This window comes from Martes martes (assembly GCF_963455335.1).
Source record: "Martes martes genome assembly, chromosome: 1".
Taxonomy (NCBI): Eukaryota; Metazoa; Chordata; class Mammalia; order Carnivora; family Mustelidae; genus Martes; species Martes martes.
In genome coordinates, this window is record NC_137888.1 from 134,897,459 (window position 1) to 134,924,340 (window position 26,882).

Sequence of the window (26,882 nt, forward strand, 5' to 3'; positions counted from 1 at the left end):
ATTTTACTCAGAGAACGAGTTGGTGGAATTTTGAGTCTTTCACAAATGGGACTTCCTCAGCTTCCCCTTTAATTTCTTCTCTTATTTAAACTACCATTTATGTACCAGAAACTTGAATTACAGTGTGTACTCTCCATACAGTATCTCCTGGCATGGGTGTACCAACCCATCAAAGTAGGTATAACTGCTGTCCTCCTTTTACAGGTAAGGACCTAGAGACTTAAGAACATAATTACAGTTTCCAGGTCATGGCAAAGCAGGGGTTTGACCCCAGGACTGTCTGGCAGGACTCAACTGCGTGATGCTGCAGTATGGGATGGTTTTTCTAGAACTGGACCCCAGTGCTTGTATACAGGCAACTAATTCCCAAGTTTCCTTAGCTGGCAGGGATACTACTGCTTATCACTGAGACCTAGTTTCTTCTCCTTTGGTTACTGGTGGGAGAGTCACCATCATCGAACATGTCAGAGGACCTGGGCGTTTAAGGGATATTGATGGTACTTGTCTCCTCTTATCACAGGTGGCTGTGTTATTGCAACGTGCCCCAGTTCTGTGATAGTCTACCTCGGTATGAAACCACCCAGGTGTTTGGGAGAACACTGCTGCGCTCAGTCTTCACAGTCATGAGACGACAACTTCTGGAACAAGCGAGACAGGAGAAAGACAAACTGCCACTTGAAAAACGAACTCTAATCCTCACCCATTTCCCAAAGTAAGAGAGCACCCTTGCTGGTCTTTGATCCCGGAGCTTGTGATTGATAAACACACACGAAAGCCTGTATCAGTAAGGAGATCAGGAATGCCAGCAAAGGCATCGCAGGGAAGAGGAAGGGACCCTCTCCTTCTCAGCTCCCCTTGTGGGTCTTTTTTGGTATTGCGCAGCCAGCCTATCTGTTGTTGGCGTGAGTTTGTGTTGCCCACAGGCATGGCTCCCTTGGCCCCGGCTCATCCCACCTGGATCCTGGTCTCTGGGTCTCGCAGTGGGATACTGCTTTGTTTGGTGTATTTAGCTGCCAGGAAGCTAGAGGAGGATGGGGGGAGTGGTCGGAGCAGTTTCCATCTACTCGGCAGGACAACTCAAGTGGATCTTTTTCCCATCCCACATCTCCAACGCTTTCGAAGCCTGGTGAAAAACTCCTGCCTCAGCTACAGTTAGCCTGCCTCCTCACTGTTTGTGAACTAGACTCCAAGAGCAGGGCTGGACCGGAATAGAGAGGCTCCCTTCAGAATGATCTTCGTGTCTCTCTGCTCAGTTTTTTGTAGAATGTACAGAACTCTTGTGCACCTTGCTTTTTGTACCTGCAAGAGCTCTAACAGAGAAATAATCACTTAAATATTTTTCATATGAAGGAAATGTGTTTAAAGGAATCAGAAGTTGCAGTGCTGGACTGTTGGCCTGGGAAATGCATTTTCAGTGCTAAGGACCAAAAATTTAAACTAAAAGTCTGACTGCTCGTGAGGGGCTGAGGGTGCAGTTGCTGACTTGTCAGTGAGCCAGTTTATTCCATGGGCAGCGGCATTCTGCCTAGACCAGCGCTTCTGGTGAAGGAGGCAGAAGTTATCATTGGAAAGGGCTTTCTGGGTTCAATAGAGACTTCCTTTTTGCACGCCATTGAGAACTACTGGTGTAGAGAAGAGCATTTATTTATTTATTTACTTATTTTAATTTTTTTTTTTTTAATTTATTTGACAGAGGGAGACCTCACAAGTAGGCAGAGAGGCAGGCAGAGAGAGAGAGAGAGGAGGAAGCAGGATCCATGCCGAGCAGAGAGCCTGATGTGGGGCTCGATCCCAGGACCCTGGGATCATGACTTGAGCCGAAGGCAGAGGCTTTAACCCACTGAGCCACCCAGGCGCCCCAATTTATTTATTTATTTTTAAAGATTTTATTTATTTACTTGTTTATTTGACAGAGAGATCAGAGGCAGGCAGAGAGTGAGAGGGAAACAGGCTCCCCACTGAGCAGAGAGCCTGATGTGGGGCTCAATCCCAGGACCCTGAGATCATGACCTGAGCCGAAGGCAAAGGCTTTAACCCACTGAGTCACCCAGGTGCCCCGAGAAGAGCATTTATTTTTATTTATTTATTTCTTAAAGATTGTATTTATTTATTTGACACAGAGAGAGAGATCACAAGTAGGCAGAGAGGCAGGCAGAGAGAGAGGGGGAAGCAGGCTCCCTGCTGAGCAGAGGGCCCGATGTGGGGCTCGATCCCAGGACCCTGAGATCATGACCCGAGCTGAAGGCAGAGGCTTAACCTACTGAGCCACCCAGGTGCCCCAGAGAAGAGCATTTAAAAGAGGAGGTATTACATTCTTTAACCAAGGATTGATGATGCCCTGTTTTATTATTAAGTTACTGTTAATTGGATTACCTAGTTTATTTCTCAGGAAAGATAGCTTTGATTTTTAAGAATAAGTTAGGTCCAAAACAACCACAGAAATGGTTTTTTGCTAGAAATTAACTGTAAATTCCTTTGCAGTTTAACACAAATCCTAATCCGTGGGTAGAAGATGTCGTGGGTAATTCTGGTGAGCTTTAGCTGAACGCTTGATATTTGCGTATAAATCCTAGCATCCTGAGTTTCAGTGTTTTCTTCAGGCAGCCGGTTCCTGAGACTCAGGTGTGACAGGAACAGTTTGGTATTCTCCAGGGAAGAAGGTTCAGAAGTATTGGAGCTGCCGTTTGGGTGTTGCCCCTAAGTGGGTTAGGATCTCTTACGCCTGCTCTCGTATCTAGTAGCTGCCTTTTCGCTGGTCTGAGCTCCTTTCCTTTGAGATTGAGAGCAATTTGCTTTTCTTTTTGTTTTTTTTTTTTTTTTAAGATTTTATTTATTTATTTGAGAGAGAGAAAGACAGAGAGAGAGCATGATAGGAGAGGGGATCAGAGGGAGAAGCAACTCCCCACTGAGCAGGGAGCCTGATGCGGGACTCAATCCCAGGACTCCAGGATCATGACCTGAGCTGAAGGCAGACATTTAACCAACTGAGCCACCCAGGCACCCGAGAGCAATTTTCTTATTTCTCTATTACATCTGCCACATAAGCAGCATTTTATATTTTTAGACTATAGTTGTCATTCTCTGTCTCTAAGCCAAGGCACAAAGAGGACCTTCCCCCCTGTTCCACCTTTTATGGTACTTAAAGAGAAATTTTAATTACCTTACAAAGTAACAGTTTTTGTTTTTTTTTTCCATAGCAAATTCATTTTGCTTCTTGCCGATATTTGCTAATTATAGTGTGTTATGTTCCTTCATCCCATAGTTCTGGCATGCTTATGCTATCGAGTTAAAAAATCAATGCTGTTTTTTTTCTCTTCTCTATTACTAATGGTAGGGTAAAGCTACCACCCACTTCTTTTAAATCCCTTGTCATTGAATATGACAACATGGAGGCTGATGGTGATTTATACCTCTAGCCTTGGCAGCAGAATCACGCACACGGAAGCTGAAGGTGCTGTTGGAGTCTTGGTGCCGGCTCAGGGTGAGAGCTGTGCCTGGCCGCACGCCACTCCCCGAGGTCGCTGTGATTCTCACATGCATTTGCAGGGCTCACATCCTCATCTTCCTCCTCTTCATATGGGCCCTTTCTTCCGCTTGGCTTTAACTTGTGCCTTTCCTAGGGCATTTGGGTGGCTCATTCGGTTAATCATTTGCCTCTTGATTTCGGCTCACGTCAGGACCTCAGGGTGGTAGGATCTAGTCCTTTACCTCTCTCAGCGGGGAGTCTGCTCCCTCTTTCTCCTTTTGCCCCTCCCCCACCTTGCACTTGCTCCTGTGTTCTCTTTCTCAACTATATAAATCTTTAAAAAAATCAATATGTAAATAAACAAAAACAAAACTTGTGCCTTTCCTCCCATCTACCAACTTGCAAGATTGTTATTAGAAAGGTTCAGTATCTATATTTCACCCTAAAAGTGATAAATAAATGTGCGTGCTGATGAAAATTCGGTTAAGAGAGAACAAAGAAGCAAAAGACGCCCCCCAAAGCCCTACCACTCTGAACTACTTTTAGTGTTTTTAGAGATTTTTGTTTTACGCCATGGATGGTTCTTTTATTCTACATACAGTTTTGAATTGTATCTATACACAAAGTAAGCTCTCTCTCATGTCATTGCATGAAACTATTCTTTATTATAATAACTATATTTACATATAAATGATATAACACACACACACATATGGATATATAGAATATTTTTCCTAAATTAGTAATGGCATTCTTCCTTGGTGAGTCTCTGCAAGGCTTTGTGAAAGAGTGTTCTGATCATACGATTACTGATAGAGAAGGAGCCTAGAAAAGGAAAAGAAATTTACTTCTGTGATGAAGGGCCGTTGGGGAAATCTTGAGGGCTGTGTAAGATAGGAAGGGGAGAAAAGGCCTCAAGCACGTTCTTTCCCCTCAGCAAGATCACAGTGCGATCTCAGTAAGGCTCTTACCTCCTACTGCTGTCAGTCTTTCTGTGATTGGTAAGAAACATACCAAAATGTTTTAACATGTAGCCTAATGGTGGCTTGGTTGGAAGTAGAAGTGACTCATGCAGTTTCTATAAACCATGAATTAAACTATCGTGTACGGGTAGGTACTCATTCAAATGGTACCTTGTTCTTGAATATGAGATTTAATCTGAGCAGCAAGTAAGAAGACCCCTCGGACCTTTCCCCATCTATTTTCACTCAACGAACAAACATCTCCCACCCCTGAAATCATTTAAAATCGCGCGGGCATTGATAGGTGAGAAGAATTGTGGTGCTTTTAGTGATAGGGATAATGATGATGATGATGATACTGATCCTTGATTAGTTGTCCAAAACCTTGATACTGGTGTTTCAGAATTCAAGATTTAAAATATTTCGTAGAGGTAATATGACATGTATATTATATATCACAGTTCTAGGGATAGGTACAGTCCCCCTAAATCATATCTACTCATAATCGTAAAAACTATAAATAGTTTTATGTATGTTCAGATCAGATTGTTGCCAAATGGGTCATGGAAGATCTTTTTTTAAGAGCTTTTGGGGTTCAGAATTTCAGATACAGGATAATGGACTCATCATATTCAACCTTTATTACATCATTGCAGTGTGAACTTCATGAGGGCAAGATGGTTGTTTTGTTCACTCTGTCCTCACAACACCTAACACAGTGCCTGACACAGGGTAGATGTCCAGCTAGTATCTGTTGAATGGATGAATGGAGCACTTACATGGGGGTCAGGCACCATTTTATGTTGAACATTAGCTTATTTCTCACTGTGACCCTTTGCAGGAATTTCTGTTGAAATTTCTGTTTTATGGAAGTGGAATCTGAGAAAGAGGAAAGCTAAGAATTTCTTTCAGGGATCACAGAAATTGAGTGGTGAGCTCGGCCAGTGGATTCTAGAGCCCAGGCTCTTAGCCAATTTTTTTTTTTTTTTTAATTCTTCCACTAGAATGTATGTGCCTTAAAAAGAGGCTTATAGAAAGGTATTCCAGTACCAGACATGTAGATTTGTGTTGGTATTTTAATCATAATTCTTTAATTTTTGTGTACATAAGTCTAAGGTACTTAATCAAAATTTAATTATCTAGGCCTGTTCTTATGGACTCCTTTTCTGTAAGCCCAGGTAGAGCTTGGCTATCTATATTTCTAACAAGATCTCCAGGTGATTTCTGTGGGTCCCCAAGCTTTCAGATCCATTTGGTTTATAACATGACAAAAAGTATAACATAGTAATCAACCACATTCTAATCCTAGCCCTGTAATTTACTAATTGTGGAACTTTGTGCCAGTGATTTAATACCTGTGCTTTAAGTTTTTTTCTTCTGTAAAATGGGTATAATAATGGATTCTGTATCATAGGTTTGTTAAGAAGATTACCTGAATTAATAATACATCAATCAGTTAGAACAGCGTTTGTAAGAGTTATATACGTGTGTGATAATAAAAATAAAATATGTGGCTCTTTGGTTTGATATGAGGATTTGATAAGAAGTTCATAGAAGAGTATAGGCACATGGCAAGCCCTTGATAACTATTAGCTTTTGGGATAGACAATGACAGTGGTAATGACAGCTACATAGATGGTGGAAAAAAAATTTTTTTAAGATTTATTTATTTATTTGACAGAGAGAGAGATCACAAGTAGGCAGAAAGGCAGGCAGAGAGAGAGGAGGAAGCAGGCTCCCTGCTGAGCAGAGAGCCGGATTCGGCCTCGATCCCAGGACCCTGGGATCATGACCTGAGCCGAAGGCAGAGGCTTTAACCCACTGAGCCACCCAGGGGTCCCAGATGATGGAAATCTTGCTCTGAGGCTGAGGAGTACTCAGTGCAGTGCATTCCTACTGATAGAACACTGTGCAGTCTATCATGTCAAACTGTGCAGAATCAGAAGAGAATAAATTTGTAGAAATGCATTTTTAAAATTTGAATATACTGGAGCCACCCACAGATCATCATTCGAGTCATCATGAGCATCTTTCTGAGTTGGAAGTGAGATGCTGATGTTGGGGTACTTGCCATAGATGGTTAGGGCTTTTCTCCCTCTGGTCGTGCCTTAGTTTTTTATCTTACTATTGCTTTTACTCTTGGTGCCTAGGTTCCTGTCCATGTTAGAAGAAGAAGTTTATAGTCAAAACTCTCCTATCTGGGATCAGGATTTTCTCTCGGCCTCTTCCAGAACCAGCCAGCTAGGAATCCAAACAGGTAAATTTCTTTTTGCATAAATTCAAGAACAATCGGGAAGTGTTAGTCACAGCTCACTCTGCATTTATTTGTGTTTTTCGTCAAAACATTGAAGAACAGAGCCAGCAAAAAAGTAACACTCTGGCAAATCTTGTGTCTGCATCTCTGTTAAGGAGGAGCACAGGTGCAAATCAGTTAAAACCAACTCCTCCTTGTACTAGTGGGTTTGCTTAGCTTGCGCATTGTAATTTTATAAGAGGTATAAAATACCACAGAGCTCGGCTGGGCTGTGTGGTCAAATGCTGGCTCTTTTTTTTTTTTTTTTTTTTAAAGATTTTATTTATTTGACAGAGAGAAATCAGAGCTAGGCAGAGAGGCAGACAGAGAGAGGGGGAAGCAGGCTCCTGCTGAGATGCGGGGCTCGATCCCAGGCCCCTGGGATCATGACCTGAGCCGAAGGCAGAGGCTTAAACCACTGAGCCACCCAGGTGCCCCCAAATGCTGGCTCTTTTTAAAGACACATAAGGTCTCCGTCCCTGGCCAGATATGCCTGGGAATCCAGTCTTGGTCTGCTTTGTGAATCTGTGGTGTCTAGTGGTGCATCAAGTTACTCTCATGGATAAAGGTAGGGAGGTGAGTGGAGAAGAGCAGTCTTGAGTCTCAGGTCATGAGATGCTTCCCAGTGGGGCCAGAGCACCCTTGGCATTGCGTTGAGTGGCATCGGCTGGTATTTTTTGACGAAAGAAGAGACATGAGACTTCTGGAGTCACACCGATCCCAGAGAGAGGATCTGAATGGCTGCCTTTGACACTAGGAAGACTCTGGAGAAGTTTAGCAAGAGAGGCCAAAGCAGTCATTTATATGTGGCCACGGGGAAGGAGACTGCAGAATTTAGATGTCAGTTTTTAGTGTATCTAGCTCAGTGTGTAGTATTTTTGCCTCCAGCAAAAAAAAAAAAAAAAAAAAAAAAAATTACAGTCAAAGTCACCTTCCTGAGTACATGGTTCTGTGAATTTTGACAAACACACACAGCTGTATAACCACCAGTACCATCAAAATACAAAACAGTGGCCTCATCCCAGAAAACTCCTTTGTAACCCTCTGTCGTCCGTTCATCGCCCTGCCTCCGGCCTTGGCAACCACTGATGTTGCTTTTGTTCCTGGAGTCTGCCTTTTCTAGAATGTCATATGAACGGAATCGTATGGTACACCATTTTCTGAGTCTGACTTCTTTCACTCCGCGTAGTGCATTTGAGAAGGTGATTAAAAAAAAATTTTTTTTTCATCTAGAGCCCAAGTTTGGATGCAGATATAATTAAATCCCTACCAAGCAGAGTACTTAGGGAATGAGGTAGTTTGGCTTGGATCAGATCCTTTTTGTTTGAATTCTCGTTTTTAGAGGCTTGCGTTTTTAGCATGGGCAGGACGTGTTCTCTGTGTGGCTGGGCATAGCCCCTTCATTGCTCTCTGTGTTCCGGTGCTGTTCACCTTATCTTGATCTCATCTGGTTTTCAAATGACATCTCTCCCACAAACTCTTTCCTTACTCTTCCCGTGCCTTCCATACTCTTCCCAACTTTCACAGAATCTTGAATATACCTTATCTTTGGTTCTCTTAACTTGGCTGCCCTGTGGCGTCACTCGTGATGATTTAAAATAATACTGATGGCTGAGGCTTTTCCCGAGAGAGTGATATAATTGGTCTTGCCTAGACATTGAGACTTTTAAAAGCTCCCCAGGTGATTCTGATGTGCAGCAGTATTTTAGAACGGCTCTGTCATACAGCACTTAACTCCTGCTATCCTAACCCTGTATTTCTATAAGCCTTGTCTCCTCTGAGTTTGACTCTTGGGTGGTGAGAGGCCATTTTCCGCAATAATAATAACAATATACTTCCATTAAGTGCTTCCCTATGAAGTTTGCTTCCTATGAAAACCTTAGCACAAACCCTGAGAGGTCGGTATTATTATCCCCTTTATGTAGATGAGAAATAGAAGCTGTGCGAAGAGCACCAGGTGGGCCCACAGGCAGAGCTGTGGGATCCCTTAGCTGCTTCCTTTCGTGAAGAGCCAGACTCTGGCCACTAGCCCGCGGTGCTGCTCTGGCGTGTGCTGCAGACGTGCCGGCAAATGGCTGTGGGAGGAACGCGTGAAGAACACAGCGTCTTCCTTCGGGCAGGGGACACCAAAGCTGACAACCGAAGTTGACAGCAGGGTCAGCTTTGTTCTTTTCTGGAGGCTCTTCCCAAGAGGATTCCCCTCTCTCTGAAAACTCCCTTTGACCCTTGCCTGCTCAAAGTGCTTCCCAGTCTGTTTGGCACAGGATGGAGAAGGCGGACGTTGTCTCTTGACTCTCGGGATTCCACATTTATTTCTGTGACGAAGGTTGTAACCCAGTTGAGCTGTATTGTCCTCTTTAATACTACCCAAAGCTGTCAGAAGCAGGCTGCCTTTTCCTGTTCTTCTGTAATTGCAGTGTGTTCTCTGGGGGGAAAGAAGAGTGTAATCATCTACTTAATTGGCATGTCTGCACGTCTCTGCAGCTGTGATAAATGACATTTGTAATGATGGCTCTGAAGTTTTGCAAGATACTCAGATGTCTTCAGAGTCACCGGAGTTCCTCTTTGTGTGGAATCACTCCAGCGTACTTTGAGATTCAGAAGGCCTGTATCCTGGAAGCGAAGCCACATAGCCTGGCACTTAAGTATATTCTGAGTGCTATGGAACGCTGTCTCTGTTGCTCCATTCATGTCCTCCCTCACTTTATGGACTATTCAGAACATTCTCTGGGGGCTGAACTGTGGCTGCATTGAAACTTAGCTGAACATTCTCTCTGGGCACCCGGCTGCCCTGCCTTACTCTCTCCTGCATGCGACCAGTGCCACTGAGAAGGTCTGTGTCCTTCACCTGCTCTCACCCCACTAGCTACAGATCAGCAACGCACTGGAAAAGCAACGTCCTATTTCCTATAATGGCTTTATAAAACAAAACAAAACGGAGTTTTTTATTTGTAAATACTCCCAACTTACAGAAAAGTTACAAGAGTAGGACAAAGGAATCTTGCATACTGCATATCCTTTCCCCGGATTCACTACCTATTAACATTTGGCCATATTTGCTTTATCTTCTCCTCTCTCTCTCTCTTTTTTTTTTCCCCTAAACTGTTAGAAAGTTGCAAATGTCATGCCCCTTTACTGAGCTCAGTGGGTATCTCCCAAGAACAAGGACATTTTCTTACTTCACAACAGCACAGTTATCAAAGTAAGGAATTTAAACTTGATGCAATATTATTATCTAATCTGTACACTGTTTTCCATTGTGCCTCTTATCTCAGTCATGTGGTTTATAGCAATTTTTGTGCCGTACAGGAGGCACATGATGTTGGCCTTTCTGCTTGTTGTGGGGATAAGCTTGATCACTTGGTGACGGTGGTCTTTTCATGGTTTCTCTGCCATTTTTCCTTTGGCAATAAAGTGTTTTTTGTGGAGAGATACTTTGAAATTATCCTGTGTTCATGAAAATTATACTCCCAAGGTTTAGCCTGCACAGATGATTCTAACCTGAATCAATTATTATATGCTGGCTGCCAAATGTTTTTTGTTTTGTTTTGTTTTTCCCTCCTTGACATCTATCATTCCTTCCTTTTTATTTATTGGTGTTCTCCTTTGAGGAAGACTTTTACCTTCTTGCCCACTTATTTACTTATTTATTCTTTTATTATTTTTCTCAATGTGGACTCAGATCTCCTTGCTCTATCCAATGGGCTTTAATCTGTTACTTACTTGATTATATCCTCACATTGGCCCCAAGGCTATTTTATTTTATTTTAATCAATGAACTAACTTTTAAACGATTTTATTTTTAAGTCTTCTCTGCACCCAGTGTGGGGCTTGAACTTACTACCCCAAGATCGAGAGGTGTATGCTCCATCCCCTGAGCCAGCCAGGTGCCCCTCCATGGCTTTTATTTTGAAGATGACTTCGCTGTGGTGTTAGGCAGGAATGGGATGGTTGCATGTGCACCTGGTTCCTTATTGCCTAAGAAAGGAGTCACCTAATACCTTTTTTTCTTTTTGGGGCCAGTCATCAGTCCACCTCCTGTAGCTGGAACCATTTCATATAATTCAAACTCATCTTCCCTTGAGCAACCTAATGGAGGGAGCACCAGTCCTTCCTGCAAAGGCTCTTCTGGGCTTGAGGCAAACCCAGGTAAGCTCTTAACCGGGCATGAGAGGCGGCTATGATTTGCTGTAGAAGTTTCTGTTATCTGGGGAGTGCCATAGGTAGAGTCAGACCAACTACAAATTGTGCATGTCCAGGATTTCAATGGCTGGAAATCACGTTGCGCTATACTGGTTAGTTATTGCTATGTAACATAGGAACCCAAAACGCAGAGACTTAAAACTGTAGTCATTTATTATGGTAGCTCACTCATTCTGTGTGTTTGCTGGAAGGTGGCTGATCTCAGCCAACCTCATCCAGTCTTTACTAGGCTTGCTCATGAGTCTCCCTGTTGACCGGGAGCTCCGTTCTGGGCTTGGCTAGAACACTTAAGCTGAAACATCTCCATTCCACATACTTCTCATCCTCCTCCTGGGATCCCTGGGCTGCTTTTCTTTTTCTTGGGGCAGAATATGTCCTTCAGAAGAGGCCAGAAGCGCCAGAGAACAAGTAGAAATACATACAGTTTCTTGAAGCCTAGGCTCAGGCCTGGTACCATCGCTTCTGTCTTATTCTGTCATCTAAGGCCGTTACCCGGCCAAACTCAGAGTCAAGGGGTGGAGAAATGTGCTCTGCTTCTTCTGTAGGGAGAACTGCAAAGTCATATGGCAGAGTGTGGATACCAGGAGGGCAAAGAATTTGGCCACTAATGTAATCAGTCATGTGAACAAGAAACATCTCTTAATCCCGCAGGCATTTCACAGTCACAGAATGTTTTGAAGGTTGCATTTCTATCCACAGACTTGACATCGAACAAATCTTGGGTATTACCAAAGTTTGACATTAAAGAAGTGGCATGAAAGAGGGAAAGAAGAAAAATTTAAATGTGGGACCACATATTTAGTGTATGTGACACCGTTTACTCTCTCTCACTTCCGAGGGAGGCATCACTAATCAGTCCCCAAACTCTGCCGGTGAGCTGGGATATAGCCTCAGATACTTTCTTAGCATAACTCTCTTAGCAGTGCATCAATTCTGGGGCATATTACTTAACAAACCTCAGCTACAGAATAAGTATTTCATAGCATTACTCTTGGGGAATCATGGAACTTGAAAGTTTCTTGGTCAGATGACTGAAAATGTTCTCATTTACCTTTAATAACAACTAAAAAAGTTATGAAAACAAGAACTCAACAAAAGCCATTTAGTAAGTGACATAATGTTTATGAAAACTTCTCTTATAGATAAGGTACTTTACCTTGTTCTGTTCTGTTAACTAAAGATGGTGAGAATGCTCTATGGAAATGCACTTAGTGGGATTCAGACACGAGGAATAATTAGATTTGAACATCTAAAAAGTTTTTAAATTTTTAATTGTAAAAATAAATCCATATTATGACGGCGGGGGGAGCCAAGCATGATAGTAGACAGGACAAAAAGTCATCACGTAATCTAAGGAGGCAAATTTTCTGTCTTTTCATGGCCTTTCCCAGCATGTGACATGTTGTGAATGGCCCTGCTCATTTTGTGAGGTATCATTTTATGGCAAAAAAAGCATTGTGAGAGATAAAGAGGGTTATTTTATAGTGAAAAAACTAAATTCACCAGCAAGATAAAACATTTCATTTGTGTATTTCAAGTATGTATAGACATATACATAATATACACATATATACACATATAATATAGATGTATACATAATATACACATGCTATGTATACATACATGTCTACATACATGTATACATGAGAGAATTAACCACAAAGAGAAATAACCTCATCAACAAATAGTTGAAGGCTCAAAGCAACATCTCCAAGTAATTCATAGTTCAAGCAGACACAGCTATCATTAAGGATATAGAAGCCCTGAAAACATAATTAGTAAGCTTAATGGATGGATGGATATACAGAGATCATTATTGCTAAAAGTCAGAAAATACACACTGTTTTCAAGAAGACACAACACATTTACAAATAATTGGTAGTATTTTACGTTTTCAAGTAAGATTCAAAAATTTTTGGTGTTTTGTTATCATATGGACCATGTTCTTTGACCACAAAGGGACTAAATGTAGAAATTAGTAATCATGATAATTGAAATCACCCTTGCATTTGCATATGAGCAAATACATGCCTTCATAACTCATACAGCAAATAAAAACGTTATCATAGAAAATATTCAGAATGAATCTGTGGTTGGCAGTTACTGTGACCCCCTCCCTTTTCTTTCCCATCTTCTGCTGCCGCCCCTTCCCTGGGTAAATGGAGAGTTGACTTCCATGCCCATCAGTGTTCACAGAAAGTTAGTTAGATTAGTGGGCATGTATTACCTGCTTTGTGTTTAAGATCATCCATTGTTTGCCCTTTTATTTTGATCATCACAGGAGAAAAGAGGAAAATGAATGACTCTCATGCCTTGGAGGAGGCCAAGAAACCCCGAGTTATGGGGGATATTCCAATGGAATTAATAGACGAGGTCATGTCTACCATCACAGACCCTGCAGCAATGCTTGGACCAGAGGTCAGCAGGGTAAATGAGAGCAGCCCAGCCACCTGGTAGACCCCTTTTGTTTTCCTGGCCACTCCAGCTCTTGGAAACGGGGGTGGTATCATTGAGAGAGAGCGTGTTACGCTATCCTGGTTTGCGTTTAACCAGCTGTTCATGGTGTGGAGGGCAAGACAAGCTGGTGGAGAGGTGATTCCCCTTGATGAATGTCACATTACAGGGAAACATACTAATAATACCACACAGTTGAAGGCACTCCCACCTCCCTAATCTCTAATTCTTGAAATATTTAAATCCTCATAAATGTTAGAAACATTCCATGATAAAGAACCATGGTTTCTTTCTTTCTTTCTTTCTTTCTTTTTTTTTTTAAGATTTTATTTATTTATTAGAGAGACAGTGATGACAAAGAGCACAAGTTGTCAGGGGGAGAGGGAGAGGCAGTCTTCCCACTGAGCAGGGAGCCTGATGCTGGGCTTGATCCCAGGACCCTGAGATCATGATATGAGCCGAAGGTAGCACTTAACTGACTGAGCCACCCAGGCATCCCTGAGATCCATAGTTTCTTTATTTAGATTCACCAATTGTTAACACGTTGCATTTGTATTACCTCTGTCTTTCTCTCCTATGCACCATTTGGAACCCTTTCAGAATTCAGTATAGATGCCATAACATTTCACCTCTATATTTACCTGTTTCTTAAGATGAAGACTACTCTTTTACATTACCACCATGTAGTTACCACTTTCAGAAAATTTAGCTAGGTTATGTTTTCTAATGTATGGATTGGCAAACTACAGCCAAATCTGGCCCACTGGCTGTTTTTGTAAATAAAGTATTATTGAAACATTATTTATGTCTTCCTTGCACTACACGAGCAGATTTGAATAATTAAGACAAGTGATGTATGACCTGCAAAGCCTAAAATACTTGTATCTGGTCCCTTTATAAGAAAGTTTGCTGACCCCTGGCCTAATGTATAGAGAGCCCATATCTGTATTCCCCCTGTTAACCATATTATGTCCTTAGGACATTTGTTCCTGTTGTTGAAGGATTAGGCAGGGATCATGAATTGCATTTAGTTTTTTCTCTTCATCTCTTTAGTCTCCTTTAATCTAGAACAGCTATCCAGTCCTTTTTTTTTTTTTTTTTTTTAATGGCAGTGCCATGGTTAAAGAGTCCTGCTCACTAGTTTTATGTAACGACCCCTTTGGATTTGTCTATTTACTCGTGATTGGATTCAAGTAAAGCAGTTTTGGTAAAAGCTCCTTTATTGCATTGCATCCAAGGCAGTTTAAGACATTTCTGGGGCTCCTGGGTGGTTCAGTTAGTTAAGTGCTTGACTCTTGATCCAGGGTCATGGGTTCAAGCCCTGTGTTGGGCTCCACGCTGGGCTTGGAGCCTACATTAAAAAAAAGAAAAAAGACATATCTGACAGCTTCCAGGAAGTAAAGAACTGGCTTGGAGATTATTTTGTAAAGTATCTTTTAAAAATTTTTTAGTGTGGCTCTGCTACATCAGTTTTTAATTTGTCATGCTTCTGAGATATTTATTTTATGGTATTGAGGATAAGTCAGAGAACTAGAATGTTTTAAGAGAAAGACCTCTTTGTAAGATTATTCCTCACATTTCCTGGTAGATATCCAGTCCTGGTGTATAAGACTATATACCTTTTGTGGGCTTGTCTCTCAAGGGTTTAGTAACTTCACAGATTAGTTTAGCTCAGGCTTTTTAGCTGTGAAGTATGGATGTCAGCACACATTTCAAAATTTGTTGGGTAGATTTGATAGTGTAATGAGGTTGGCTTGTACAGGCTTGCACAGGCAGTTGTTAAATTTTCAAGAATTTTGTGAACTGGGTGTTAAATATGTTGGTAGCTTGAAATTGACCACAGTTGCCCTGGTCACCTGGGCAGCCAGTGTAGACCAGTGGGATGAGCAAGTGCTCCCATAGGGGACTGTTGAACATTAACCTGCATACCCCTGGGTGGATTAAATAGAGCAGGAGAATAAGGTGCTGGCACAAGGTTGTGCTGCCAGCTGTGGCTGAGAGTGGGACGGCAGATACTCTCAGACAGAACACTGTCCTCTAAAAAGAGGTGCTAACACCATAAACATGACTGCCACTGTGGGGACTGTGATGGGAATTTTGCGGCTCAGTTACCCTGAGGGTCCCGTAAAGCTTAGCCAGGTGGGATTCCTCCAAACCAGGAGTTCGTACACAGGACAAATCTGGTCTGCTCAACCCCTGCCCCCCACTTGTTAAAAAAGATTTTATTTGTTTATTTGAGAGAGAGAATGAGAGAGGATGAGAGGGAAGAGGGTCAGAGGGGGAAGGGTCATAGGGGGAAGCAGACCCCCTGCCGAGCAGGAAGCCTGATGTGGGACTGCATCCCAGGACCCCAGGATCATGACCTGAGCCAAGGGCAGTTGTGTAACCAACTGAGCCACCCAGGCACTCTACCCCTTCCCCCTTTTAAATAATGTTTTATTGGAGCTCTACTACACTTATTTATTTATTTATTTACTTATTCATTCATTCATTCATGTAAGAGAGAGAGAGAAGGTGCACAAGTAGGGGGGAGGGGCAGAGGGAGAGAATCCCCAAGCTGACTCCCTGTTGAGTGTGGAGTCCTCTGCAGGTCTTGATCTCACAGCCCTGAGATCATGATCTGAGCCCAAATCAAGAGTTTGACACCTAACCAACTGAGCCACTCAGGCAACCCCCTCCTCGGCCACCATTCATTGATATATGTCTATGTCTGCTTTCACACTACAGCAGGGTTGACTAGTTGCCGCAGAGACCTTATATTTACTATATGGCCCTTTACAGGAAAGTTTGATGGCTCCTAAGCCACGCCAAATATCCATGTACACATATGATACTCTAATTTCTCAAAATGCTTTATCTCCCATTTCTGTTTCAGTTTTATAACTTATGTATGTTGTTTGGGTCCCTGAAAATTCACAAATGTGTATCTTATTAGAACAAATCAGAGAAGCATGGAGATGTCCCATCTCCATTGTCTTAAGAGAGGAGTTGTGTATAATTTTTTCCTGTCTCCTGCAGACCAATTTACTGTCAGCACATTCAGCCAGGGACGAGGCAGCAAGGCTGGAAGAGCGCAGGGGTGTGATTGAATTTCATGTGGTCGGCAATTCCCTGAACCAGAAACCCAACAAGAAGATTCTGATGTGGCTGGTTGGTCTCCAGAATGTGTTCTCACACCAGCTGCCCCGGATGCCAAAAGAGTACATCACACGGCTTGTCTTTGACCCGTAAGTGGGACTTGGCTCTTCTTTCTTTCTTATTTACTTTAAAAATTTTTTTTTAAATGATTTTATTTATTTATTTGAGAGAGAGAAAGAGAGCATGAGAGGAGAGAGGTCATCGGGAGAAGCAGACTCCCGAACAGGGAGCCCGATGTGGGACCCTATCCCAGGACTCCACGATCATGACCTGAGCCAAAGGCAGTTGCTTAACCAACTGAGCCACCCAGGCGCCCTCTCATTTACTTTTTAAATGAAGGAGGAACCACTCAGATAATGGAAGTAAGCCAGGGTCCGCTACCAAATCCTACTGCCTTTTGTCACGCTGGGGAGTACAGAGCCACATCAAGGTAATCGCCACGACTAAAAGCAGTCAGATGAATTTTTCAGCAATTCATAAGTTTCTTTGTTAATAAAATGAAGCTCTGTATTTTAAGTTGCTGGTGACTGTCCTATGGTTCATTCATTATAGCAGTGAAGAAATATAAGCACCAAGTAGATGTTCTACTTTGCCATACTCAAAACAGTCTTGAATTTGGTATCTTAAGTCGGTACCGCTGTTGCTGGGTCTTAACTTAGGGAAAATTACTGGGCTATCAGATAGGTACATTTGAAAATCCATTGCTTTAAATAAAACCCAAACAACAGAAAACCTAAAGTTCTCTAACTGAATGTACTTTAACATACATAGCCTAGCAGCCTATGTGGAATGTGATCTCTTCATGTGACAATTCAGTGACACCTGAGACAGAAGTTCTGACAGGATTCTATAATGCAGGGTTTGGTGAATTGTATGTGAGGATTTTGTATTCTCTTCCATACTATTTCTGTAATATTTTTGAGTCAGAGTAACCCTTCAGAAATATATCCTGCATTTGTCCATGAGTTAGTGCTTTCCCTCCAAACCTGTACTGCGGATCCCTTGGCATTGAGCATACCGCCATTCCAGTACGAGTCAGCACTTCCACACATAGCTTATTTATAAACCTCAGACCCTTCTTAGGTGGCCGGCATTTTGTTGTGATGGAAGCCCTGATGAATGAAGTGTTGTGACCGTGAACTTGCTCTAAAAAGTGCACATTAATAGGGTTCTACCTAGATAGTGTGTAGATTAGGGAGGCTTCCATAGAAACTCAAGAAAAACACTCTCTTCCTTTCCTGTTCGATTAATAAGGAACCCCCCCAAAAGTATTTTTGTATAACCAAAATAGGTAAAACTTTGCCATAATCTTATTCTTTCAGGAAACACAAAACCCTTGCCCTAATTAAAGATGGCCGTGTTATTGGTGGTATCTGTTTCCGCATGTTCCCATCCCAAGGATTCACAGAGATTGTTTTCTGTGCTGTAACCTCAAATGAGCAAGTCAAGGTAAGGGGAGCCCAAGGTGTTAGAAGAAAAGCAGAATATGGTGCTTCTCACTAAAGCTGCAGAGTTTGGGCAGGTCTGTCTGTCTGTGCCACGTCCACAGAAGGCTCGAAGTGGAGTTCAGGACTTCTGAGAAGAGTTCTCTTGCTGCAAATGTCTGTGCATGTGTGTGAAGAGAGCGAATGGTTCCACATCGCAGCAGGTCAGGTTCTACCAGGGCTTTGTTGGGGCCTGGGGCAAGGTACAAGGACCCCACACAGCCCCAAGTGCAACTGAAGTATAGTGTATGACAAGTGAGGGGAGGTTTGAAGATAAATCTCCCTGCTCGTTGTTAGCTTTCACGTGCACACACATGCACACACACAGCCGGTGACACTGAACCACCAGAAAGGATATGGTGAGATGTGGGTTATTACACTCAAGAAAGAAGTCTTACGGCTTTGTCCCTAAAGGCGGTCAAGGGCTAAAGAAATTCTGTAAAGGAAGTCATGGAAAATTTGAATAAATATATGACTCAGTTTTAGAAGTATTCCTGCAGGGTTTGGAATGTGGGGTTTCTTTGGTGTGTGTGTGTGTCTAATTGACCCTCCCAAGTGTCCTTGTCACTGGTCCCTTCATCCCCAGGAGCTAGGCTGTTTTATTGAAACTGCGGCTGGTGTTGTGTTGGAACTGGAATAAAGTATAGACTGTCTGTCTGCAGAAAGACCTCTGGTCTAGTGTCTGTTGTGTCCTGCTCTGCTGCTGCCCTCAGGAAAACAGAACCAGGAAAAGTGTCTTTAAACTATTATTCGTTTGGTATTTTAGGAATCCTAAAGAGTGTCATGCAGAACTAGGGCAAATGGTGGAAAGATAAGTAGCTCAGGGTTAGGCAGTTGCTGAGAAAAGTGACTGGAAAGTCCAAGGCACTGTTACCTAATGAAATAAAATGCGACATGCAAATGTGAGCCATGCATGTAATTTTAAGTTTTCTAGTAACCACATCAAAAATAAAAAAATAAAAAAAAAGGGAAACAGACAAAGTTAATTTTGAAAACATATTTTATTTTACCCACCGTACCCTGAGAGGTGTCCCTGCACCGGCAGGTACTCATGGCACAGATGAGACATTTTGTATTGTTTTGTATTCAGTCCCCGAATGTAGGGTGTGTTTTACATTGCAGCACATCTCAGTCTGGACCAGCCATATTTCTGGTGCCCACTGGGCACATGTGACCAGCGCTCCCGTATTGGGCAGTGCAGGCCTAGGGACAAGGTTGTCTTCTCCAGCTGCAAAGAAGCAGTGCCATTTATAAAAACTGACAGGAAGTCACTGGAAGGAATCCTTCTCTGCTTGAGGGCTGAAGCCAGTGCTGTGGGTACTTTTGTTTTCATTAAGAGCTTTACTCCACCCACCCTGCCTGTTAGAGCTGCTGTGATTTCTTCTCACAAAGCATAAGCGGGCCTTTTTGTCTTTGACTCAGAGTGCTCAGCATCAAAGGATAAACAAAACCCATCAGTCATAAATCTGTCATTCTGACTGGGGAGGGTGAGGGCCCAGGTTTGCCTGAAACCTGTGTCTGGCGCTTTTGCAAGAAATTCTGACAGTGTGTCTTTAGATGGTGCTGTTGCTATGCTTATCACTTTATAAAAATTTTTCCCTAGTCAAATGAGGAACAATTCAAGTATCCAGAGTTCAGAAACTTACTTAGAAGGAAAATTTGTTTGGCTTTTTTCATAGGGAGAGGTTGCTCGCACATATGTCCTTGGTTTATAATTTCAGAAAAAGATTGCAAAATTTTTGTTTTTAGAGAAAGCTACACCGACCAAGCACCTTGTTTGGAGAGGTTGATTAAGATTGACTTGGACACTTTTAGGGATACCAGAGGAAAACTAAAGGTATTTAATATGAATTGGGTGCTTTGTCTTATTACTTCCCAGAAGGGCAATTTATTTTTTTCCCAAACCATGTAATTTTCTAAAGACTTGCAGGAAGGTGTCCAAACATTACAAACTCAGTAGGAAGAACTAGAAAAAAAACCACGTTTTGTAAATGATTTGAAACTGTAGTTCTAGAAAATGAAGATTAGTCTCTTCTAGAAAATGAATGTTAGTCTTTCACAATTGAATGGAATGTGTAAGTTATGAAAGGCAGTGCTGGTGGTACCTATTTGGAAAAATAACTCAAATTTTGTAAGTGGAGGTTTTAGATTTTTATTTACTATGTGAAAAATCTTGGCTAAGTGATACCTTGAAATTTGCATTCAATCATTTTAGAGAAGCAGGCTTACATATAAATTCCTGTGAATGCTTGAAGTAAGATTTGTATGTGAATTTGTCTTGCTCAAAGCACACATTTCAGAATTTGCTTGAAAAGCTCATCACCTGGTTTTGGAATTATCTTGTCATCTAAGAACTCTTTGGATTTGAAACTGTGCAGATTTAAAGTTACATAGCTAATATTTATATATCATAATTTTTTTAAATTTTTTTTAAAGAATTTATCTGAGAGAGAGCATCAGCAAGGGGAGGAGGAGGGGCAGAGGGAGAGGGACAAACAGACTTCCCCACTGAGAGGGGAGTCCAACCTGAGCTGAAGTCAGACACTTAACTGACTAAGACACCCAGGTGCCCCAATATCATAATAAATATTTAAATAAACACTGAAATTGCTTGATGGATTTAGAAAAAAAACTCCTTTGGTGATAGTTAAAAATAAAGGCCCACAAGGGGTGTCTGGGTAGCTAAGTCGTTTAAGGGTCCGACTCTTGACTTCAGTTCAGGAATTCAAGCCCCATGTTGGTCCATGCTCAGTTTGTAGCCTGTCATGGGGCTGGAGCTCACAACCCTCTGATTATGACCTGAGCTGAAATCAAGAGTCGGATGCTTAGCGGACCGAGCCACCGAGGCACCCTGCCTTTTTCTGTATTACAGATACAAATACATCACTTTATGTTAACGCTGCACAATAGATATATGCATTGGGTCTCAAATGCAAGCCATGTATATAATTGTAAAATTTTCTAGAAGCCATAGTTTAAAAAGTAAGAAGAAACAGGTGAGATTAATTTTGATATTTTTAATTTAACTTAGTATATCTAAAATATTGTCATTTCAACATGTAATAAGGATAAAGTGTTATTGAGGGGTGGTTTTTTTTTTCTCTTTTTTTTTTCCCGATGTGTATTTTACACACTCTAGTACATCTCAGTTTCGGCTAGTCACATTTTAGTTGATCAAAAACCACATGGCTACTGGCTACCATATTGAACAGCACAGCTCTATACTCTTACTACATATTTATGTATTTATCTTCCCCATTTTACCATCATCTCCTCAAGGAGGGAGACATTTTGTTCCTCTTTTTATTCAAGTTGTATTGAAATTTAAAATATATTAGTATTATAAAATGTTTGGGAAAAACTAAAATGTCCTTGGGTGACATCAGTGGAAGAAGAACTTCTTGAGAAAAGAGGCAGTAATACTCTTCTCCTATTTACCAGGCAGATCATCCCCTAATTATGATGTTTGGTCCTTCCATGCTTCCAAAGGGCAATGTTATACAGCAGAAAGCTCAGAAAAGAGTGATTAGATTAGTAAGGGGTCTTCCAATCAATGCCTTTTAAGGAATGACAGAAACCTTGATGATATTTCCCGTGGGGTTTGGGAGGTCGGGATGGGCATGAAAGAGTATGGTCTTTAAGGGCTTGAAGAGTGCTTAAGAGCAGGAATGAGTCTTTGTTCCTCTGAGAATAGAACTAAGGTCAAGAAGTAGAAATAACAAGGGGTCAGATCTCAAATAAACGTGAGGAAGAACTCCCCAACTGAAGATGACCTGGTTTACCTAAGGACCAAGGGATCACCCTGTCCTGGAGGTTTCTGACAGCTCACCTTTTCAGGATGGATGGCAGAAGATTTCTAGCATCACATGGAATAGAGACTTGGACCAAATGATTTCTAAACATCCTTTTCCCCCTGTGGTATTGCAGTTCCATGAGATCATACCTGTAAGCACATTTGAGTCCTTTAGAAAAGTGTGTCACCAAATTCTAAAATATTTATGTGAAGGTATTTGTGTTGGGGTGGTTGGATTTACTTTCACCTCTTTTAACGAGGTTCTAAAACAGCCACTTTAAATTTATAGATATTCTCTAACCTTTGTATTTCACTGAAAAACCTGGTACTTGCATATTTTTTTCATATTTTCATATTTCTATCATTAATTTATTCAACATTGTTCACTGTCTTTAATTTACTTCCTATGTCCTCTGGCTCACTTAGAGACTCTGGATTTCGTAGACCTTGCTTGGAAAGGCTTGATAAGACAAAAATGAAAATCCTGTGTATGGGATATGATACATTTCTTTGGAAGAGTTGCTGATTTGTATACTTTCAGGAAACACTTGGGTTAGTTAATATTCTAGTAAAGATTACCTTTTCATTTACATAGCTCTTTGCATCGCAGGTTCTCAAATACTTTAAAGATAAGCAGAAATCATAATCAGTGTTAACTCCCCAAGCTTCTTTGTTAACATTCAGCAAGTAGTCTTTAGCTTTGAGCCACAGCTTACAGCCTTGGTGTGTTACTTCCAAAGAACCAGAAACTTGTATTTTAAACTGATGATTGTATCTCAGGTCAAGGATTTTGAGTTTATTGGTTTTGTGTGTCGTTTTCAAAGTTCAGAAATGCAAGAAAAGGTGTTAGTATTATATTGACAAAATATATCAAAATACCAATTCCTAAATCTGCCAGTGCTTCTGAGTGAATCTGTAGGAATGGATTGTCTTTTTTCAGAATCGAATATGTTTATGTGTTTACTAACTTCTACATAGGGCTATGGAACACACCTGATGAATCACTTGAAAGAATATCATATAAAACATGATATCCTGAACTTCCTCACATATGCAGATGAATATGCAATTGGTTACTTCAAGAAACAGGTAAGTTTTTCACTGTGCAACCCTGTTCTGTCATTTCTTTCTTTTTTTTTTTTAAAGATTTTATTTATTTATTTGACAGACAGAGATCGCAAGTAGGCAGAGAGGCAGGCAGAGAGAGAGGAGGAAGCAGGCTCCCCGCCGAGCAGAGAGCCCGATGCAGGACTTGATCCCAGGATCTGAGATCATGACCTGAGCCGAAGGCAGAGGCCTAACCCATTGAGCCACCCAGGCGCCCTGTCATTTCTTTTCTTAATATATACTCAGGTAGCCTTCATCTAAGGAAGTTTTTCCCCCTAGCATTTTCTATTTATAAGAAGGACATGAAACTACTTGTTAATCCTTAAGCCAGGACTAAGCTTCAGATTTTAGTAGGGGTTATAACCAGCACAGTAAGTACTAGAGATTTGTTGAATGAGTGAATGAACGCCATCTATAAATGAAGTATAATACTGCATTGTGGAATTCTAAAATATGGTATCCCCAGGCTAAAGAGAAATTCCCAGGGCTAGGTGGGTAGAGTTCTCCATGAATAAGAGAAATAGATTCAGTCTGTGGAAATCCTCCTTTTATGTCAGCAGAAAGAAAGTTATGAATATTATGAAGGACTTCTTAGAATCCTTTTTTGGCAGCACACAGCAGGCTAGGAGCTTGGCTGCCATCTTGGTCCTTTCTTACCAGAAGTTTTCAGCTCAACTTTTTAAAGATTATTCATTGGTTGCATATTTTTAAAATAATGCTTTATAATTCCTAAACATTTTCATTTACTTTTCTAACTACAAAAGTAATGTAAAGTTACTGTAGAAATTTTGGAAGGCAGAGTAAAGTAGAATGAAGAAAAATCGATTGTAATTCTACCACCAAAGAGATTTGCTGTTACTATTTTGATAGGTACCCTCCTAATAATTGTTCTGTGTATGTGTTCAGGTGTATATATGTATATAAATATAAAACTGGGCTCCTATTATATGCAATTGAATTACTTGCCTTTTCACTTAATCTGATTATTAATATTTATATCATTTTTTAAAAAGTTTTTATTTATTTGAGAGAGAGAGCGAGCATGAGGAGAGGGAGGGTCAGAGGGAGAAGCAGACTCCCTGCCGAGCAGGGAGCCTGATGTGGGACTCCATCCCAGGACTCCAGGACCATGACCTGAGCTGAAGTCAAGACGCTTCACCAACTGAGCCACCCAGGCTCCCCAATATTTATATAATTTTTGATGATTCTCTGAAATTTCATGGTATAATTAGAAAATACTTCATTAAACCAATACTACGTGTTTAGGACATTCAGGTGTTTGTTCTATGTAAATGTACATTTATAAGTGTGTGTATAAGGTATGTTACCCTCATCTGTGGTAAGTTTGCTTAGAATAAATGTCTAAAAGTAGAGTTGTTTCCAAATATATCTGAGGTTTGTTAGGCATTGCCAAATGCTGTAACAATTTCTGTTCTTGTCAGCAATATATAAGGCGGTTCAGGAAAAAGTTTGATAATTGAGAAACATTTTTTTTTGCTCCTTTCCTAGATAATAAATTGTGTATGTTTATATTTATTTAATTATTGTGAAGTTTGATGTGTTTTTTCTTATTCAGTGACCCTTTGTATTTCTTTTTCTGTTTTGGAATTGCCAGTTCATTGTATTTTGCCTCTTTTTCTACTAAAATATTTATTTTCACATTGATTTATGAGGACTCTTTGTATATGAGGATATTAACATCTTATTATTTTTCTCCCATTTGTCAGTTGTTTCAACATTGCTTGTGACTTTTGATATACAAATTCTTAAAGACTTCATTACATAAAATCTGTTGACTTCTTTATTTTATATAAGTCTCATGTAATTAGAGAGCTTTTCTTCCTCTGATGTCAGATAGTTAATCTCCTGTTTGTTTTCTTCTCATTCTTTGGGTTGTGTCTGTGACTTTTATAATAAAACTCATTTGGAAGAACTCAGTGGGATTGTTAACTGAAGGCTTGAGTATCAGCTTTCTTAGGCTGCAACTGCATTGCAAAGCTTGAAATACCAGTCATGGTTCTTAAATGACTTGTCCATAGTCCTCTATGAGGATGATGGTAATGATTGCTTGGAGAATAAATTTTGCTGAAAGGGAGGCAGTGTCTTTGTGATAGTCTGAATTCCAGGTAATTTACTGCAAAGAACTGAAATAGGCATTATAAGGAAAATTATGTTTATGATATAAATATATGAATATATATCCTGTAGCACTTGGTTATTGCAGATTAAAGTATATAAATGAACATATTACAGATAAATGTCACTGACACAGCTACACATTACAATGGTCTGGAAGTTTTTGCCTATATAGTAGGGGTTTCATTTCATCAACATTAAAGTTCTAATTATTGTATATTTTAAAGATTTTATTTTTGGGGCACCTGGGTGGCTCAGTCGGTGAAGCCTCTGCCTTCAGCTCAGGTCATGATCTCATGGTCCTGGGTTCAAACCCTGGTCAGACTCCCTGCTCAGCAGGAGTCTGCTTCTCCCTCTCCCTCTGCCCCTCCTCACTCCCCACTGTGCTCTCTTTCTTTCTCTCTCAAATAAATAAATAAAATCTAAAAAAAAAAAAAAAAAAAGGAAAAGGGTAATAAGTAATTAAGTAATGACTGTACCCAATGTGGAGCTCCAACTCACAACCCTAAGATCAAGAGTCTCATGGTCCAGGGTGCCTGGGCGGCACACTTGGTTTCAGTCCAGGATATATATGATCTCAGGGCTGTGAGATCAAGCTCTGCATCCAGCTGTGCACTCAGCATGGAGTCTGCTTGGGTTTCTCTCTCCCTCTGCCTCTGCTCTCCCTACCCCTCAGATAAATAAAATCTTAAAAAGAAAAAGTCACATGCTCTACTGACTGACCCAGGCAGGTACCCCTAATTACTGTGTTTTTTGATGAGCTTTTCTTTTAGAACTTAGATTGATTCTTGATTTGTTGAGAATCCTGGGGTCCCCTCCCCAATTTGGGAGAAATTGTTCAATTTAATGGAAAATTCAACCTTAATATTAGGTCTGTTAAAAAGCCATTTAGTATAATTTGTGTTTTACTAGGATTATTTTTTTATGTTGTCTTGCTTCCTGTTTGGAATTTGATTCTTGATGTTTTTGAACTCCACAGAGGGGATGCTAATTCTTTCCAGAGTAATATGATGAGAACTTGAAAGAAGTGTATCTTGCTGCCTACCATACGGTTTGCACTCAGTGGATATTTGTTGCACTGTGGCCGTATGAATGAATTTATTTGCATTGCAGGGTTTCTCCAAAGAAATTAAAATACCTAAAACCAAATATGTTGGCTACATCAAGGATTATGAGGGGGCCACTTTAATGGGATGTGAGCTAAATCCACGGATCCCATACACAGAATTTTCTGTCATCATTAAGAAGCAAAAGGAGGTAAGCATGGGACCGCCTCCTGTTCCTTCTGTACAGGCTGGTCTTTGTTGGGTGAGTTGCGTGTCTCTAGGCTCTGTGTGGATGGCTCTACGATGTGTCATACGGTTTGCTGTGGTTTGTACAGATTTCTTCTTTGATGGGACGCTTGATCTGTTTCCTTTCTAGGCACCGTTCCTAAGAGGGTCAACACTTGTTAAATTGGTATAAAATATAAAACTTGTAAAATATGATGACATCTTACCTTCACCTTCAAGGCCTTTACAATTAGCCTCAAGCATCCTTCCCAGACCTCTTTGCTTATCTAAACTCTTCTTGATAAGCCTCTATCTTGGTGTCTTTATCCATTTCCTACCTCACTCTCCCAACACATGTACGAATAGGACCACTTTGGCCTGTGTTCAGTTTCTTCTTTGAACTTCACTATCACTAGTTTGATCCACTTATTTGAATTTTTGTTACTCATCATCTTACATGGGCATTTATCTTAGCACGTATCCATCTTTCCTTTTAACATTGTGAATTTCGAAGGCCTATACTTGTAGGAATTCAGTGATTTGCTGTTCCATTTTGGGGTGAAGTCTTTTATACA

The 26,882-nt window shown here is 40.9% G+C and overlaps 1 protein-coding gene across 6 annotated transcripts in view; it reads left to right on the plus strand.

The window, feature by feature from the left end:
* The window catches only part of KAT2B (lysine acetyltransferase 2B), a gene marked incomplete at its 5' end in the record, with an annotated part of 100,552 nt that overhangs the window by 59,746 nt on the left and 13,924 nt on the right, over nt 1-26,882 (plus strand). For 2 of the 6 annotated variants that reach the window (XM_080806002.1, XM_080806006.1), the window contains 8 exons: nt 521-712; nt 6,579-6,685; nt 10,745-10,870; nt 13,206-13,351; nt 16,397-16,605; nt 17,839-17,965; nt 22,772-22,882; nt 26,150-26,293. In XM_080806002.1, coding sequence (XP_080662128.1) covers nt 521-712; nt 6,579-6,685; nt 10,745-10,870; nt 13,206-13,351; nt 16,397-16,605; nt 17,839-17,965; nt 22,772-22,882; nt 26,150-26,293 — 1,162 coding nt within the window. The remainder of the gene's footprint in view (nt 1-520; nt 713-6,578; nt 6,686-10,744; nt 10,871-13,205; nt 13,352-16,396; nt 16,606-17,838; nt 17,966-22,771; nt 22,883-26,149; nt 26,294-26,882) is intronic. The other 4 variants (XM_080806003.1, XM_080806007.1, XM_080806004.1 and 1 more) reach the window with 3 other exon arrangements.